The sequence below is a fragment of the Vombatus ursinus genome, unplaced genomic scaffold, assembly GCF_900497805.2.
Source record: "Vombatus ursinus unplaced genomic scaffold, bare-nosed wombat genome assembly UNPS02007284.1, whole genome shotgun sequence".
Taxonomy (NCBI): Eukaryota; Metazoa; Chordata; class Mammalia; order Diprotodontia; family Vombatidae; genus Vombatus; species Vombatus ursinus.
Genome location: NW_020947062.1, coordinates 27,477,753 through 27,497,216, shown reverse-complemented (window position 1 = coordinate 27,497,216; position 19,464 = coordinate 27,477,753). Strand labels below are relative to the sequence as shown.

The 19,464-nt window shown below is 36.1% G+C and overlaps 1 protein-coding gene across 4 annotated transcripts in view; it reads right to left on the bottom strand.

The window, feature by feature from the left end:
- Nucleotides 1–901: 901 nt before the first annotated feature.
- MAPK1IP1L (mitogen-activated protein kinase 1 interacting protein 1 like) overlaps nt 902–19,464 on the bottom strand; it is an 18,826-nt gene continuing 263 nt past the window's right edge. For 2 of the 4 annotated variants that reach the window (XM_027849080.1, XM_027849077.1), the window contains exons 2-4: nt 7,774–7,795; nt 6,691–7,395; nt 902–5,524 (exon numbers count right to left, since the gene is read on the bottom strand). In XM_027849080.1, coding sequence (XP_027704881.1) covers nt 5,513–5,524; nt 6,691–7,395; nt 7,774–7,791 — 735 coding nt within the window. In that variant the 5' untranslated portion in view covers nt 7,792–7,795 and the 3' untranslated portion in view covers nt 902–5,512. The remainder of the gene's footprint in view (nt 5,525–6,690; nt 7,396–7,773; nt 7,796–19,464) is intronic. The other 2 variants (XM_027849079.1, XM_027849078.1) reach the window with 2 other exon arrangements.

Sequence of the window (19,464 nt, the reverse complement as noted above, 5' to 3'; positions counted from 1 at the left end):
CTTGCCCAGGGTCACACAGCTAGTATATGTCAAGTGTTTGGTCTGAGGCCGGATTTGAAGTCAGGTCCTCCTGACTTCAGGGCCAGTGCTCTATCCACTGAGCCACCTAGCTGCCCTGAAAATGGATTTTTTAAAAACAAAAGATTTGTTTTTCTTTTATGTTGTTCACTTATGACAGTGAAACTGACATCTCTCATCCTAAGAGTGAAGCTGTTCCTATTTTCTACATCTCTTGACCCTATACACCTTAACTTTCCATTTGTAACAACCAATTTAAGTGAGGATTTTAAAATGAAGGGCAGATTGCACTTTAAAAAAATTAATACACAATTACATTACATTCAATCCTCAAGGTAAAAAGAGCTGCCTTTCTAAAGTAAGACTGTGCTGCCTCCAACTCTGTCATTCAATTACTTAAAAATAGCAGCAGCTGAAGCTATCAGGAATGTTGGCTGCATCACTGTGGATATTAAATGACAATTTGGGCCATACTTTGAAACTGTTTTCTGCAATGCACTGCCATAATTAAGTTATCAATATAGTAATTCTGACACAAAATCTATGTAAGCTCCTACCTCTAATATTTTTACAAAGGTGAAATACAAAATAATCACCAAGCCAGCCTTTAAAAGGTAAATGCCAGATGTTTCAAAAGAGCAAGCAATTTATAGTCCAAGGAGGGGGCAAAGGGAAGAAATAGAACTAGGCAGCCTTCCCCAGTGCCTGGGTGCTGACTCTATACATATGAAAAACTTGATTTTTTTTTTAAGCACCAGCTTACAGCTTTTGAGCCCTAGTCCCTGAAGGGAAAAACCAAAGCCAGGGGTTCGAAAGAGGTGTGGGTGATTTAAACAGTTCTGGAGAAAAGTAAAAGAAAAATGAAAAACGAAAAACTAAAAAATCATGAAAATACATTTTTTAATTTTCAGGAATATACAAAAGCAAAACAAGTCTATTTAAAAGTATGAAGTATCACATCTACAGCCTATTTCTAGTTATAATTACTTCTTATTTTAGAGCAACATTTGCCTTTGCTTATACACAATACAGCAGCAGGCGATAACATCTATCATTTCAAGCTGTGATTGCTTACATTTCAAATACAAACAAATGCAGTATGTCTCAAATCACATCTCAGGCAGTTTAACCTAAAATGTATACACAATTGAACAGTAAATCTGATGCAAAAAAAAAAAAATACAAAAATCACAATACAAGAAAAATACATTTTATAGGGCATACACTCAGAACTTGTGTTTACATAATTACAAACTATCCTCTATTAGTCAATGTCATCCTTGTCACTAGCAACCAAGGGAATGATGAAGGGAAAAAAAAACATTATTACTTTCTTAGACCTTAAGAAACCTTAGAGTTGGAAGGGACTTCAAAAGTCAACTAGTCTAACCCATACCCGAACAGGAATTCCCTCTCCAACATCCCTGATAAGTAAGCATCCTGAGAAATGGTCATCTATACTTGAAGACTTCCAGTGATGGAGAACTCACTATCCTGCAAGACAGCCCATTCCACTTTTGGACATTTTGAATTATTAGGAACTTTTCCCTTACATTAACATTAACTTTAATTAGAAGAGTTTTAATTTCACAGTCTACTTTCAAGATGACTACAGCATCAAATACTCTATTAGTAATCTTGTAATTGGCTGAAATTATACAGCTAAGATAGCGTTTGTCTTCAATTCCAAATATTTCCTTAAGATTACATTATAATCTAGTTATTCATACACTGTTCCTTGAAACCAAACCATAGTAGAGTATATTATTTGAATAGATAAGTCATGCAAATATACTCACCTGATTTTAAGCTGATGCTTTTAAAATATATTTAATTCTTCAGTGATTAATCACTAGAGTGTTTACTTTTAAACTGTGAAATTAAATTCAATTCTATTATTCAGGGTGAAGAAAGGAAACATTAGCATGGATTATCATGAAGCATAGGGAACTGAGAGTTATGCAAGTTAAGCACCATAGTATTGAATGTGTTTTAAATTTAAGCCATGAGTTACTATATTCATTTGCATATTTTTCCAACTGAGTATTTAATTGGCAAGGTAAAATGACAGGCAAAAAATTATTTCAAAAAACCAGACTCAAAGAGTAGAAATAACCCAAATTTCACACCTACTTCACCTTGTCTGTTCTCTAATATGGAGAGCTAATTCCAATCTCTATTATGAATGCCCGATAATCAACAAATGACTCTTCACAAAATAGGACAGGGTAGCTGAAAACACTCCCTTCACAAATATTTAAAGGATGCTAGATTGAGTCCTATCTAGGGAAAACTGTCCTTTCCAAAAACACCTTTAATATACTACAGTCCCTTTTAGAGTTGATGTTTGTATAGGCAGGTCTAAGGAGACCTGCAGTAACAAATTTTTTTTTAAAACTTTAAAAAATGATTTCCTATAATTTTACATTTCGGGGGGGGGCATTATCTGATCATTTCCAAACTCAGCGATTGTACATTTGTTCCCAAATTCAGATTTCCATTCCAGAAAACATACACTTAACATCATAATTGTCCCCATCAACTATGGAATGACCCAGTATTCATGCTTTTTAAAAACTCTGAGACCAAATTAGGCCAATCCAATTCAATTTCCCAAGCTCTAAACAGCTTCTCTTGATACTCTAATCACAAATCTCATCTACACCAATTCTCATTAGTTCAATATGCCCTATTTTATACCCTAAACTTATTGCCTAAAAATTGTTCTGAGAATAGATTCATTTTTCCAATTTCCCTCCTGTTCCAAAATCTCCCTTATTCCTCAATTTCATTCTTTCCCTAAAAACATTTGTTGGCCTCTGTTTTCCCCTGTTCAAGTTCTGAGCTTCCATTTTGGAAAATACTTTCAGAGAAAGTGCATCAACATGATTATAGACATTCCTCACAGCCAGCAAAGTTTACTGCAAAGCAAATCCCATTCTATCCATGAATTTACATGATAAAAGCAGAGCTCTATTGTCACATACAAAAAGGACAGGCCAAGTTGAAAAGTGTTGGTGAGGAAGGGGAACTGTGATCATGCTGAGCACTATGGTACACAGTTAGTGTAAAATGGAGTCTTAGCTACCTATTAAGTTTCAAGCTAATAAAACCTGGAGGCATCAATAATTTGTTCCATATTTGGGGATCTTCCAACTCTATACTAGCAGATACTCACACTTCCTTCACTTCTTCCTTCAACTGGATTTTTACATATTTACCTAGTAAGCCAGTAGGCTAATCTACGGAATAAGTACGTGCATGTATATAGAAAAACTAAAAGGACAAACCCAAAGGATTTTTAGCAGTAGCCAGCCTTAGGCAAAATGAGGAAGGCAAATCATCTTTGAGGTCCTCCCACTTCAGTTAGCCCCTTTTCTCATTCCTCTATATCCCATCTTACCTAATTCTACCCTCCACCACAAGATTCTTTTTCTTATTCTTGCTTAAACTGTTATCAGCTAATACTTTAGTTGTTAGTTAAGCAGAGACCACCTACAGAGGCATCGGTATTTAATAAAGAATTCCAGTAAACTGAAGGATTGAAGGAAGTAAGCTATTGCCTACTCTTTTTTACCTAGAACATTAGAGATAGGTTAGATTCTCCAACTGCTACTGCCAAAAGGTCCCCCAAATTCTCATATCACTTTGGACTGCAAAGGTGTGAAAAATAATTCTAGCACGTTTTAGAAGAGCTACTGGCTCTAACCTAATACATGATGTACTCCAGTCTTAAAATACACAAAGTTCTAGGCTTCACGTTATACCAAACAAGTTATTTTCCTACTCCATTCTTATTTAAAATGTTTGAAATTCCTTTAGTTTATTTAAAATAAGGGATCACTGAAAGCTACTCTGAAAAGATATTAATCTACTTTATTTCAAAGAGGTAGTTATAATGTTAAATTGGCAGCATTTGGCATTCTTAAAATTTTAAGAGTAATTTAAGTATTTAAATTTTAAAAGGTATCAGTGCCCCAGCATGGATGTCTTTTTCCAATAATTATTCAACAGCTTAACACTTTTCATTACTAAATGATGAATATTAAGTTTTTTAAATGGCCTGACAAATATACTTATTGAAGTCCACTTTTAACTGTCAAAAAAGTTTAGTCCAAATTTGGCAATGTGGTTGAGATGAAGCAGCAGCCTGCAGTTTTTCCCACACAGAATAAACGTTTGTTGAATTTGTTGAAGTCAAATGGAAACATTATATACTCTACATATACATGTATGGTTGATATCAGTATTTAGATATCATTCTTTTAAGGGAAGGCACTCAATTCTTTTGCCTCAAGTATTTTATAAAGCAAACCAAAACACCTGGCAGGAAACAACTGATACGTGTTTATGAGACTTTGGGAGAAGAACTGATATGTCTTCAATACATAAGGTTCTATAAATATGATAAATTAGCTGTACATTATTGGGGAAGATGTCAAGAATGTCACCAGTTCTCCAGATCAAGGAAGGTACAAAGGGAAGTTCCGTTTTGGAACTAAAGGAATCCCCAGTGACCCATCAAAGCTCTGTAAGAATGAGAAAACCTGCTGTTGCAATTGCAAATCAATTCCCAAGGCTCTTCTTTGGGATACAAGGTAGGGGAGATAAAAGTCCCCTCTTTCTTGAGCTCTTCAACCTCAATAGTGTGAATAACTCATCACACAATCAAGAGTCACCACAGAGGCTATGTCACTGGATATGTTGGCATGAATAAACAAAGGTTTCTGGCAGGATCTGTGGATGACTAATTTTAAAATTACAACTCAAATTACTAAAAACAAAACTAAAATAACTCAGAATGATAGCTGGTAGAAAGCAAGAATATTTAATATTCAGTGTTCAAGGATACGCACACTAGCAAATACACTCTCAAGACTTGATAAGCACTAATTCATAACTCATATTTTTAAACATTTACTCCAGAATTATAACCCAGGAGCACAAAGTTTATTTACTCTGTAGACAATACTGTTCAAAATGCTCAGAGGCATTTATTTGGTCTTTTTTTTTAAACATATGGCAAAATGATTTGTCAGAAATACATTTATTCAGGGAAACAAAGATGTCAAAGAAAATATTTGAAATCATTTTCAGCAAGTTATAGGTAATTAGTATCCACATCAACAGATTTCTTAAGTGTGTGGTTTCATAATTTTAAAAAATGAATATTCCACAAATTCTACCAAGAGTTAGTCAATATACTTAATTACTTTGATTTCCCTTAGTACAACAAATGAAAAATACATATGAATAATTTTACGATTTTATCTAATTATTCCAAGTGTATATCCAGGTCCAAGAGCCCGAGTCTTCTTTGAGTTGTCTGAGACCCTTTTGGTGAAATGTCCCAAGAGCACTGAAACCAGAATTTTTAATGTATATATGTGTGTGTGTGTATCTATATACACACACACATATATATTGTATACACAAACATACATACATACACATTCTCTGGAAAGTAAAGAGTCGTCTCATTGTCCATCAAAACTCAATGGTAAGACTGCAAGAAAAAAAAAGGGTGAGTGTGTCAAATTCTAGATTTTCTTCAAGTTAGTGTTATCAATATTGCTACTTTTGGTGGTTTAAAAATGTATGGTAATGGGCTTATTCTATATATTGACAATTAACAACTGGATTCATACACCAAATTTAATCAGAAAAATCCAATAACAAGTATTTTACTTTATTTTTTTTGGAGGAGCAAATGAGGGGTTGGGGGTATGAAGTCTGAAGTGATCTAACACAGTAGTATGTGGTGGGCCATTTCCCAAAGACTAAATTCTGAAGTGAGAAAAACACTACTGTGTGTACAAATAAAACATTCCCTGTAATGAAGCCCATGAAAGGCAACATGGTAGGTATGGTGACCAGAAGCACTGTCACCTTGGAGTTAGGAAAATATGAGCTCTCCATCTGATACAAATAGCTACATGACAGAGGCCAAGTCTCTCAGTGCCAACAGATAAGTAGCTGAAGACAGTATAAATAACTAAAATCCCATCTTCTACAGGAATCAACATCCCTCTTAAATCTAGTGTTTTCCCTCTTTTCATTATTTCCTATCTATCTTGTACGTATTTGCTAGTATGAGCTCATTGAGGGCAAGTACTGTCTTTTGCATCTTTTTCTATCCCCACAGCCCTTAGAACAGTGCCTGGCATATAGCAAGCGCTTAGTAAATGTTTACTGACTGAGAGATGAAATCACAGACACAGACCTTCTCTATCTTCTTCCTGCTTCCAATAAAGTCCAGGAGACACAAAAGTTAAAATATAGAAACCAGGCTATTTTGGCCTTGCTTTCAATTAAATGCTTTTAATAAAAAATATTTTGATTTGATTTCAATTTTTTTTAGTTCATTTTTCTTTTAATTAAACTACTAACAGAAAAAATTAGCACTTGCCTCAAGAGTTGGAAAACTCCTCACTAGGTACTTTATACCTGGGAATCCTCCCCTCTCTAGTTCTGCAGTGGAAGGGCAACAATACGGTACAGAGTTCCAGTCATAATATTCTTCCTCCTGCCTCCTCTCTTCCCAGCCCCAGTCCCACAAATAAATCCAGGAGTCCTAAATATTGCCCACCCTAACTTCCATAATGGCTGGAGAAAAAGTGATCTTCAACTATTTCCTTGTAACTATCATAAAATATTAAGTTAAATACTCACCTGGTGACCACCGGGCATTGGTGGAGCACCAGTAGGTCCAGAAGGCACTTGAAAAGGATTATTAGGAGTAAGATAGAGTCCTGGTGCAGGATATGATCCCATAGGTGCAGGGAATGGAGCTGGCGCTGGTGGTCCCCATGCTCCAGGTGGGACAGCTCCCCATGGAATAGGTGGTGCTGTCGTTGGTGCTTGCGGAGGAGTAGGATATGGCCCTGCAGATGGATATGGCATATTAGGTGTAGGATACTGCCCTCCCATTCCTGGTGTCCATGGTCCAGAAGACATGGATCCCCATGGCCCTAGGGGACCAGCTGTAGCTGGATCTGTGGGTGTACCATATGGTCTTGGAAGCTCTGGAAAAGGCATATTTGGTGTAGGATATGGCCCTGTAGGGCCAGGACCTGGCACAGACGGAGTTGGATAAGGACCACCAGGTGGAGGACAAGATGGTCCAGAGGGAGGGAAGGGTGCTGGCGGTCCAGGGGGTGGTCCAGCAGGCACTGAAGGATATATTCCGGTGGGTGTAGGTCCAAAAGGCACACTGGAAGATGATGCACTTGGTGGAAGTCCAGATGGCACAGAAGGTGGAGCACTTGGATTATTCCAAGGATTGGAACCTGGCCAGCCCTGTGGTGGCTGACCAGGTTTTGTACCGCTCGCAGTGGAATTTTTTGCAGGTGAATGTTCTGGTAGAGCATCTGCCAACTAGAAAACAAAGTAGAGCTGTTTTTGCTATCTTTCTCAATAGAAAAATGCAATGATGAAAAAATCCCATCAACTAAAAACCTGTATGTGGCATCTTCTAAAGTTATAAGGCATTTACATTAGTAACAGAATTGTTTAAAAACACCACCACCACCACCACATTAAAAATCTTAACCCAAAAGGTACTTTTTCAAGTAAAAATTTCTCAGAGAAACCTTACAGTTCTTTTTAACTTATTTACTGTAAGACCAAAGAATAATAAAACACCTTTTTGAAAATGTTTAGATGGCTCCAAAGTCATGTTTATATACACATTTTTAAAGGAAGCTCAATTAATTATTCATAAAGATGTTATAAAACATAAATAGATTAACTTACTGAAAATTCTTCAGACATTTTCCTGAAAAACAAAAGAAAAATATTTCAGGGACAATTCTTAGATAAGGAGTTTATCATTTTATCAGAGGTCAGTTTTGCTTTATAAATGACTCCCTTATTGTAAGAACTATGTTTTTAAAATTTCAAGATGAGGTCTTAAGTTTCCTTCAAATTCAAAATGATCGTATGATATCTGATGTTTACCTAAGCATATTTATCCAGTCACCCAAATTTAAAGGCATTTTTTACATTAAGATAACTGAAAAAAATCAATTTGCAACAAATAGACTCTTCCAATAAAGACAAGCAACTGAACAGGAGCAGAACTGTCTAGGTCCACTTAAATACAACAGAAAAGATTTTATTAAGAGCACTAAACCAAATAATGATCAAGAAATCCAAAGAAAAACTACAGTATTTGTATACCCATCCAGTCCATGTTTGCAGCAGGGGTCAGCCAGGAGAGGAGGAAAGGGAATAAGCATTTGTCAAGTGCCTGCTTTATGCCAGGAGCTTTACAAATATGTCATTTGCTATTCACAACAACCCTATGAGGTAAAAGCTGTAAGGAAGGGATCCAGATAGAAAAGCTGAGGTGAGAGCAGTGCTTTGAAGTCTTCTAGTATAGACCAGCAACATTATGAGGACACATGGATAGTTGGCAGCAGTGAATATCAGGAAGCCAGAAGAATGGAATGCTTTAATGAGAAAGCCCCAAGTCAGTCAGATACGTTGTTATTGGGATAGGAAAGCTGAGGCAGATGGAAGATGGAGAGTAGCTGCAATGCCCTAGGGATTCACAAAGTTTCAAGGGAGCTAACTTGAGCCTTGGAGAATTTGGAAGATACAGGGCAGGCAAGAAAACTGCCAGTACTTTTTGAGCCCAAAATCTAGTGGAAATATAAGAAGTCAGTGGTAGTAACTCACGTGATACAGATTAAGAACAAATTAAGCCCCAAAATCCTATCCAAAGGTTCAGGAGCACATGGCGTCTACCCTTGACACAAAACCCCAAGTCAGGAAGGATAGAAATGTAAGTAAATAGAAGACACAAAGAAATTTTACAATTATAGGACACAAATCCAGAAGAACAGAATATAACTACAAGCAAGGCCTCAGATAAAAGAATAGAAGAAATGAAATGAGATTTTAAGGGGAAAAAAAAGAATTTTTATAAACTAAATGAGAGTTCTAGAGTTAAGAATGGAAAGGAGTGGGGCAGCTAGGTGGTGCTGTGGATAGAGCACCAGCCCTGGATTCAGAAGGACCTGAGTTCAAATATGGCCTCAGACAACACCACTTACTAGCTGTGTGACCCTGGGCAAGTCACTTAACCCTGACTGCCTCACCCCCCAAAAAAATCGGAATGTACCAAAGAGAAATCAACAACTCCACAGACAACAGGAAATACCCAAACATTAATATGCAAAAATTAAGACTGAAAAAAAATTTCTTTAAATAATGTTTTATCGGATAGAGCTCTGGCCTTGGAGTCAGACACGTACTAGCTGTGTGACCCTGGGCAAGTCACTTAACCACGACTGCCTAGGAAGGAAAAAAAAAATGAATAATGTTTTATCTCGTATAGTAACCTGTAAACAGATCAAGGAGAGATAATTTTAAAATCATTGGGAGGGGAGCAGTCTGGCAATCCAAGGCAGTCCTGCCAAATACAGGAGGTGATTGAAGCCTCTACAGGGGTTGCAGGTACCAGCTACCCACCTCAACCTCATATAGACACTGCTGCTTTGGCCACCGATGAGGTCATCCCTAAGCTGCCTTATCCGTGCCCCAGGGGTGAATCAGGTGTTTTTTTGAAGGGAAGACTCTAGATTTTTAGACAATAGGATAGATGACAGAACTTCAGCTGATGCAAAGCTATGAGACCATTTAGACTACACAATATTTCCTCCAGACTTTAGACCATTTCTCAGTAGCAATTCACTTGACCAAGACAGTGACAGACAAGAGTCATTAAACCCATAATGATATCCTGGTACCAGGTGAACTGCCAAAACTGCTAATGATTAAGGGATGCAGATCCTAGAGGAATTCTTGGCCTGACAGGTCCATTATAACCAAAAGAAACATACAACATATCTTTGCAGGGCAATTCCAGGATCCATATGCTTTCATAGAATGAGATGCTACATTCCAACCAGACAACCATATGCCTGGCTGGTGTCAGGGAGGTGATGCCATCATCACATAGACCACTGGAAAACTTTGAACTTTTCCCAACAATCTCCTCCAACAGTGAAAGTAACTCAGAAACAAGTTAATGCAGGCTTTGAGTATCCAGTATGCAAAAGAAATTACGCAAGAAAATCTACCTTACAACAAATTCCTTCACGGGAGCTGTATTGTGCCATGGTTGCAACTGCATGATCCTATGTCCTGCTTGCAGGAAGAGCTTAAATCGTGAAGGAAAAGCTTAAGCTTAAGACTTCACTTGGCAAACAACACCAAAAGTCTTTCTGCAAATACCTTTAGTAGTGATAGTCAACCACAAACCAATGGATTTTCTGAAGTTCCGAGTGTCACTTAAGAGGGGCTGTGATAGTCTTACTATGAATGCAATTTGCATAAAAATAGTAAATGGATAGATATAAGAACCTCACCAGAAATTCCAACCCATGTTAATGCAATGAGTGCTGTCCATACCCAAATTTAAAGTTAACACCTACATAGGTGATTGTATCTATGTCTGAATATCTTATTCCTCAATTCTGATTGATGACTTGATTTTTATACTTTTGAAACTTAATTAAGCATTTCTTTCATAATGAATCAATCTTTTAAGGGTCTAGTTAAGGTTCATGCAGCCTTGTAATGGATGCTGCAATGTTCTCTCCCAAGCCTGTCTCCTCCATCAGTGTATTTTAAAGTAAATGCAGTGGAAACAGAATCCGAGGACTCAAATCGTTTGTCTTGGCTGAAACTGGCTCCTCCTCACCAGATCAGAAGCCAGAGCTTTTGATTCTGCTGTGACTTGTGCCTCTAAGAAAATGGGGAAAAGAAAGTGAAAGTGGCTTATAAAGTGTTTTTTTTTTGTTATATTCTTTTTTCTTTAAGACACTTCAGTAGAAGCAGGCAAATGAGAAAAAAATCTGAGCAAGTTCCTCTGATAAAAGTTTCATTTCTAAGATAATATATAGGGACCTGATTCAAATTTATATGAATATGAGCTATTCATTCCCTCAATGGACTTATTTTAGGAGTTATTTATTGATTTCTGTTTGGTTCAGTCTAATTTTAAGGAAGTCATTACTTTGGTAAGGCTTTAGCACAGTGGTAGGGAACCTGTGGGTCACATGTGGCCTTCTAGGTCCTTAGGTGCAGCCTTTCGATTGACTCCAAGTTTTACAGAACAAATCCTTTCATTAAGGATTTCATTTAAGTTTGGATTCAAAGGACTGCACTTGAGAACCTAGAAGGTCATGGGTTGCCCATCCCTGGCATGTCCTGTATGTCTTTCTCATTCCTTCCTCTAGAAATCTGTTTTTAGATATTTGATTAGTTTTGGATTTAGATTTTTTAAAATCTCATTTCCTTTCTTCCAGGATTTTGATAAATAGTCAAAGGAAAAATTAGAGCTATCAATACCCATGTGGAAAAAAAAAATGCTCCAAGTCACTAATAATAAAAAAATAAATTAAAACAACTCTGAGGTTCCACCTCACGCCCAAGATAACAGCAAAGATGATAAAAAAAAAAAAAGCTTAAGGAACTTTGGGAAAAAATGTATACTTTTGAATGTATATTTTCCACTGCAGGTTGAACTGTGAACTGGTTCAATCATTCTGGAAGGCAATTTGGAACTATGTCCCAATCTGACCCAGCAATATCATTACTTGATCTATAATCTTAAAAAAAAAAATCAAAGAAGAAAAGGACTCAGGTACAAAAATATTTATAACAACTATTTGTGTTGACAAAGAACTGATAACTAAAGAGGTCTCCATCAATTGGGGAGAAATTAAACAAATTATAGTATATCAATGTAATAAAATACAAGTGTTCTTTAAGAAATAATGAAGGGAATGAATTCATAGAAACCTGAGAAGACTTGTATGAACTGATGCAAAGTAAAGTGAAAAGAACCAGGACAGCAATTTATGCAATACCAACATTATTGTAAAGCCAAACAACTTTGAAAAACTTAAGAACTCTGATCAATGCAAAGACCAACCATGATTTCAGAAGACTCACGCTATGTACCTCCAAATGGAGGTAGTGGACTCAGGATGCAAATAGAAAAAAACATTTTTTTTAAAGGCATAACCTATGGTGGAATTTGTTTCATTTGATTACACACATTTGATAAAAGAGTTTTATTTTGATGCATTTAGTAGCATTGTATGCAATGGGGGAAACAAGTGCTTTTTCAGTATATATTTGAATTAAAGCCTCTTTTTCTCACTGTCATTTGACAGTTCTAGAAATGTTACCAGTAGCAGTTAACACAAGAAAAGAGAAGCATAAAGACAGGCAAAGAAAACTATAGTGTTCCTTTTTGTTGACAACATGATTGTTTATTTAGAAAATCCTACAGAATAAGCAAATAAACGAATTGAGATAATTACGAGCTTTAGTAATATGGTGGCAGGTTACAAAATAAAACCATTTCTACATAGCAGTAACAAAATCCACGAAGGAATAGAAAGGGAATTCTCATTCAAAAATAACAAAAGGCATAAAATATCAGAAAGTTAATCTGCCAAAACACACTCACTAACTGTACAGATATAATCCTGGTCAAAGGATAGGAAGAGAAAGTTTTCAAAAGAAGAAATGCAAGATGTCAACAACCACATAAAAGAATGGAAGACAGAAAAGTATGACATAGCCAGCAACAACCTAAGAAGTTCCATATGAAATATTCAAGGAAATAAAAAGATCATTAATTGCATATATGCTTGCCTTGATTTATCCATTTTTAGAAATCAAGTTCGTTCTAGAAAATCTGATAGAACTAGAGAAAATCTCATCCTTACACTTCACCCCTGTGCAAATTAGTCCTGTACTCATTAATCAAGGGCCATTTTTAGGAATCAAGAAGCTGAGGTTCTGCAAGTATTTTTTGGGAAAAGACATAAAATTTTGTCAGCCCCCAAAAGTCAGAAAAAGCCAAACTCCAAAAGATGGAGCACATCTGTGACTTCATCCCAGACATTAATGCCCAAATACTAACAGAAAAAAGTTATCCTTGGTTTTATATTAATATATGGAGCATGATAGTAATAAAGTATATGAAAACATATTAAAAGCATTTAATGCTGAGTCAAGTAGAAACTTTTTAGAGTAAAGTCACCACAATATTTCTCAATATGTCTATGAGATTCCCAAACTAGTTCTCATTCTGATCAACTTGGAAAAGGTAAAAGAATTCATTGAGGAGATTCTACACTTTCTTCACTATGAGCTTTAAAAAGAGGCATTGTCTTTGACTGGAAAGAAAAAAAAGGGAGTATTAAGATCAACTGGCATGCCAGCAGTTAAATCCAGGTGCTGGTTAAATATACTATCACAGGGGACTTCTTCTGACACCTATCTGTTTAAAAACATGTTGTGGAATCACCAGAGAAAAAGTCACTTTCAAAAGCACCCAAGAATGGAAATTAGTTAACATTTACACTGGCTAAAATGTCAAACAACTCTTACAACTTTCCATGCAACTTAAGCTTCCTGCGTATTGGAAAAATTGCTCTAATTCTATCCTAAAGACTACTCTAAATGGTCATCATTAGGCTACTGTCAATATCATAAAAATTTAAGAAAACGTGGATTTCTCCAGTTAGAACGCCAACACAAATCATGCTAGATGTCCATTTTGATGAAGATATTTTTGAAATAGATAATCATTAATTGACAAGTGCCCATGGTAGAAAGGCAGCATACTAGGTGTTTGAAAATTATTTATTTTAAGCATACTAGTCTTCATCAATCTCCTCTCTAAATTTAAAAAACTATTTTCATAGATACTTTTGCTTTTATATCACTTACATTCATTCCTCCCCTTTATCTCTCCCTTTTTCCTCCCCAGGGATCCATCCCTTATAACCAATATTTTTTTCCCCCAAAGAAGAAAAACTCAGCAAAACAACATGCTGAAAAAATCTGACTGTACCCCACCTTTGCAAAGGTAGAGTAGTAAAATATGCTTATTGTATATATAAAAAAAATTCTAACATCTAGTGAAGTAAACATTTTTATAAGCTGTTTTTCTTCTTCTGAAATGTATACTGACACATCCATGAATTGGACCAATGATTTCTAGAAAATAATTTCAAACTATACAAAAAAGTCCTTTTAAAAAAACATTCTTTTTTATCCATTAATACCACTACTAAGCACATCCCGCCCCCTGAAAAAGGACAAAGCCAGAGGGAAAATATCAAGTATGCAAAAGAACTTGTTATAGATGTTGTGTTAGGAAAATACTGGTAAGAAAGTGGGTGCCTCATCAATTCAGGGATGATTGAACAAACTGTGCTATATGAATGTCATGTTATACATGGCATAAGAAATGATAAATATGAACAATCTGGAAAACTTGGGAAGATATATCACAAAGCAGAATCAGAATAATTTATCTGATGACCACAATAATGTAAAGGAAACAATTGAAATACTTAATAACTGATCAAAGTAGTAACCAATGGAAATAGAGAGGGACAGTTAAACATGACTTCCTCCACTTGGCAGTTGGTTACGTGCAAAATGAAGACTAGCATGCTAATACACTTTTGGAGGAGCAGTGAATTAGCTGCTCCATCCAATCTAGAAAGCAATTTGTTAATATTGCCCCCAAAACAGCTAAACTGTATATACCCTTTGAGATCCAGCTATACTACTAGGTACAAAGATGTTTATAGTGGATCTTTTTGTGGTGGCAACAAATTGGAAGTTCAGAGGATGTTAGCCAAATGCCAAACAAATTATAAATTTACAAAATTATAAAGGGCAGCTAGGTGGTACAGTGGATAGAGCGCTGGGCCTAGAGTCAGAAAGTCTGAGTTCAAATCCAGCCTCAGACACTAGCTGTATGACCCTAGTTATATCACTTAACCACATTTGCCTCAGTTTCCTCATCTGTAAAATGACCTGGAAAAGGAAATGGCAAACCACTCCAGCATCTCTACCAAAAAAACCCCCAAAACAGGTCATGAAGAGTCGGACATGACTGAAACGACTAAAGAATAAATTACAATATGTAACTAAAATAGAATATTACTGTATCACAAGAAATGGGTTTTAGACAAACTTGATCAGAGCTGAATGAACTGATAGAGAATGAAGTGTCTAGAACCTGGAGAATAATCCATATAAAACAACAATAATATAAAGAAAAACTACTTAAAAAAACCTGATCCAATCACTATTCCAGAAGACCAGTGATGAAACATGCTATGTACCTCACAGACAGGTGATGCACTCATGGTGTAGAATGAAGATTTTTCAGATGTGGAAAACACAGGGGATTTGTTTTACTTGACTATGACTATCTGTATTTTAACAGGATTTTATGGGGGGCTGGCAGGCTAGGAGAGTCACTGTGTGGTGGCAGTGATTTTTTTAAAAAAATCCTCAATATCTAGAAAGAAAAAATTGCAATGAGATTAATTTAGAAAGATAATTCAAAGTTCTTCTGAAACACTATATAACGTTAAGACACAATATATATATATTATATATGTAATATACATAAATATAACATCAATAAACTCCTACTGCACTTAGATTAGAGATGACAATCCAGTCACCATTTCTTTTAATACTTTAACAACATACCAATAAATATACTTATTCACTTATGGGTATTCTGAAGGGTCACCGTACCTCTGGTTTTCTTTTGTTTTGGGGGCACATTTTTACAAGACTCTGGAAACTGAAAGTGATCTCAGAAGTCATCTATTCTAACCCATACTTGAAAAGAGATTCCTTACTACATCATTAATCACTTCATCGAGAAATATTTATGGGAGGTAGCACCTACAATCCTATTGAAAGCCTACTACATGTCAAACACTGTGCTAAGCATGGGGCACACAAATACAAAAGTGACAGTGCTTACCCTCAAAAACCTTGTATTTTACTGGGCATTTCATCACCTATCTCCCTGACTTCACAAAGGCCAGTCAACAAGCATTTGTTAACTGCTATGTACCAAGAACTAGGCTAACTATGCTGGGGCTAAAGAGAAAGGCAAAATTAGTTCCCTAACTTTAAGGAGCTTATATTCTAATAGAGGAGACATGGAAATATATAGGTACATACAAAGGTAAGGAGGCAGTGCATTCCAGGTATGAGGGACAGTCAGTACAAAAGCACAGAGATGGAAGATGGAATGTCATGTTCAAAGCCAGTGTACCTGAATAGCAGAATGTGTGGAAGTCATACGTGATAAGACTGGAAAGGAAGGAAGCGGCCAGAGCTTAACTATGTCAAACAGAAGAATTTATTTATATCAGATCCTGGAGGGAACAGATAGGCACTGCAATTCACTGAGCAAAGGAGAGACATGGTCAGACCTATACTTAAGAAAAATTACCTCACCAGCAGAATTGAGGGTGGATGGAGGGGAGATACTTGAAGCAGGGAGGAAGCTATTGCAACAGTCCAGATGAAGTGATCAAGGGCCTATTCTCCATGCTGGGACGTATAATAATAATCTCTGGTCTTTTAGAACCTTTGGCTTCCTCTAAGTTCAGCTAAGGAAGCACGAAGACTTTCCAAATCCTTTGTTGTTAAATGGTCTCAAATTTCTTTGTATGTACCATAGCGTGTGTATCTGTACATTCATGTCCTTTTACTAGACTATAAGCTCCTTGGAGAAAAGGATTTTTGGGGGTGGGGGTGGGGGGTGGAGCCCTGTCCTTAGCACCTAAAGGACCTAGATCTAAATCTCACATCTGATGTTTACCTACTGTGTGCCCTTAAGCAAGTTGCTTAAATCCCCCGAGTCCTCAGTTACATCATCTGTGAAATGAAAGGGTTAGACTAGATGGCTTTTGTGCTATCTTCCAGCTCTAGATCTGTGATGCTAGCAGGCATTTGATAGAAGTCGGCCAAATTATTTCAGTATTTTGATTGCATTTTTTAAAATTTTAATTTCATATTTAATACATATTAAACTGTATTCTAAATCTATCTTCAACAGTACAGCTAACGTTAAAATGACAGTTCAAGCTAAGATAGTTCTAAAGCAGGGTTCGTAATTTGAGGTCCATTAAAAATTTTTGATTACTCTATTTCAATAAAATTGGTTTCCTTTGTAATCCTATGTATTTTATGCATTTAAACACAGTATTCTGAAAAGGGGTTCACAGGTTTCACCAGACTTCAAAGAAGTCCATGACACAAAAATGGTTAAAAATTCCTTACCAAGAAGAAAGAAGGAATCCAGAGAGAATTACTTTCCTCAGCCTAGAGAGGCTTTTCAATACAAAGTGCTACTCTAAGGCACTAGTACTGATTCTTCGGCAGCATCAAAACCTTTCACTTTAAAACAAAATTTGAGCTGAAACTTTATGATGGGATTTATAAAATGATCTAAAAAATGTTACTAATGATACCAAGAAGCATAAAAAAAAAAACCACTTTCAGATCCATTTTTGTTCACACTCTAACCAAGGTACAGAAACTATCAGTGAAACGGATGTGGTTGTTTGTTAACAGTGTTTTGTAATTAGGAACAGTATTGGATGGGGTAGTTCATCTCTGAAAGATTTTACAATAATTTTCATTAGTCTAAGGGATTGTTTCCATGCATCACATTTTCAATTAAACAACATGAACATTTTTTAATTCACATATTTCTTTAGTAAATGCCTTTGTAATTTTTAAACAATTTTGTAAAAAGTGGTAACATAAGACATACTAGTAGACAGTTGTTGTCATGTCTGTGTTGTTCTGTACGTGGGCCAAAGAAATTGGTGGATGTTTGCTTCACTGTCTGAGTTTTGGCTATTAACACCTTTGCTATCCTATTTCTTTAGGTTTCCTAATTTTGCCCAATTATTCATAATGACCACTGGTGCTAAAATCTAGAGTACAAATAGACACCAATTATTTTAGCAGTCAAGATACTGATAGATTGTAAATGTCATAATGGTAAGCATTCACATTGAGGTTTAAGGTTTACAAAGTGCTTTGTAAATATTATTTCATTTTATCCTCAAGAACAATAGAAGCTAGGTGTTATTATCCCCATTTTATAGATGTGGAAACTGAGGCAGACAACTGTTAAGTGACTTCCCAACGCTCACAAGTTAGTAAGTATCAGAGGCTGGATTTGAACTCAGTTCTTCCTAATTTCAGGTACATTGCTCTATGAGTCAAATGTTACACTACTAGAAACTAATTTTTCAGTCCCTTCTAATTGCATGTACCCTGATACAAACTGGAAGCACAAAGTTTTGCTTACTGTCACAATTTTTTTAATCTCCCTCATAGCTTTTATGCTCTGCAGAATCCCCAGAGTTCTATGGAATACAGCTTAAAAGAAAAAAAAACTAGTTTAGACAGTATTAATTTAAGAAACAGGCCTTGACCTTTGACCCAGAGGTTGGTCAAAGGCACAGTGATAAATAAAAAGAGAGATCCTATAAAAACCAAAATATGTATAGCAGTACTTTTCAGACTATCAAAGAACCGGGAACAAGGTGCCCATCAATTAAGAAATGGCTAAATTGTACATGAATGCTACTGCGTTTTAAGAAGAGTATCACGAATATAGAGAAGCATAGGGAGGCAAATGACCTGATGCCAAGTGAAGTAGGCTGAACCAAGAAAATAATATGAGAAAATGGAAGAACAACAAAGTAATCTGAATCCCATTAAATTATATGATGACCAAGTTTGGCCACAAAGAGTAAATATGAGAATGCACCTCTCTCCCTTGGGGGCGGTGGCAGAAGCAATGTCGAGAAAAGTTAAGGGTATGGAACTAAGAATGTAATATTAGACTTGGTTGATGGGTTGGACAGTTTACTCATTCTTCTTTCTTTTTTATTCTTTGTTGTAAAACAAAGATGGCTCATGGGGGGAGAGTGAAGGAATATACTGGAAATGTAAGTTGCAGAAAAAGATGTCAATAAAGATAAATTTAAGTTAAATACCACCATTGGCACCCATCAGCCACACAGACCGACATTCTTCTAAGAACACTGTTTAATGTTTGTGTACCAAAAGTCTTTGTGTAGTTTCAATCCCTTTAACAAATTAAAACTGCACTAAAACTTTTGGTAAATCCTGCATATCACTGAGATTTTTATCTATGTTCTATATACAAAGTTAAAAAGATCAATGATTAAACTCTTTGTGAAACTGTAGTTGCTACCCCTTAAATTCAAGGGAGGATAAAGAATTGAAGCTGTTTTTTGCCTAGCCCTTAATACAGTATCAAAATACTATATTACCTGTTCATGGCAATGGGTTATTAAATCATCTGAAAATAACCTTAAGAAACTAGGAACAATTCAAAATATGTTTTTTAAAAAACTGCTTCCCAGAATGACTCCTTTTCTCTTTATAACTGACTAGACAATCTGAGTGTGGGGTGTACGTGCGTTAACGGGAAGGGCAATGGAAGAAGATGGATAAAGGGAGGGCACGACAGTCATGATATGGAAAGGACACAACTCACCACTCATCCAATCCCCCCATCCCCACTCCCAGCTAAAGAGG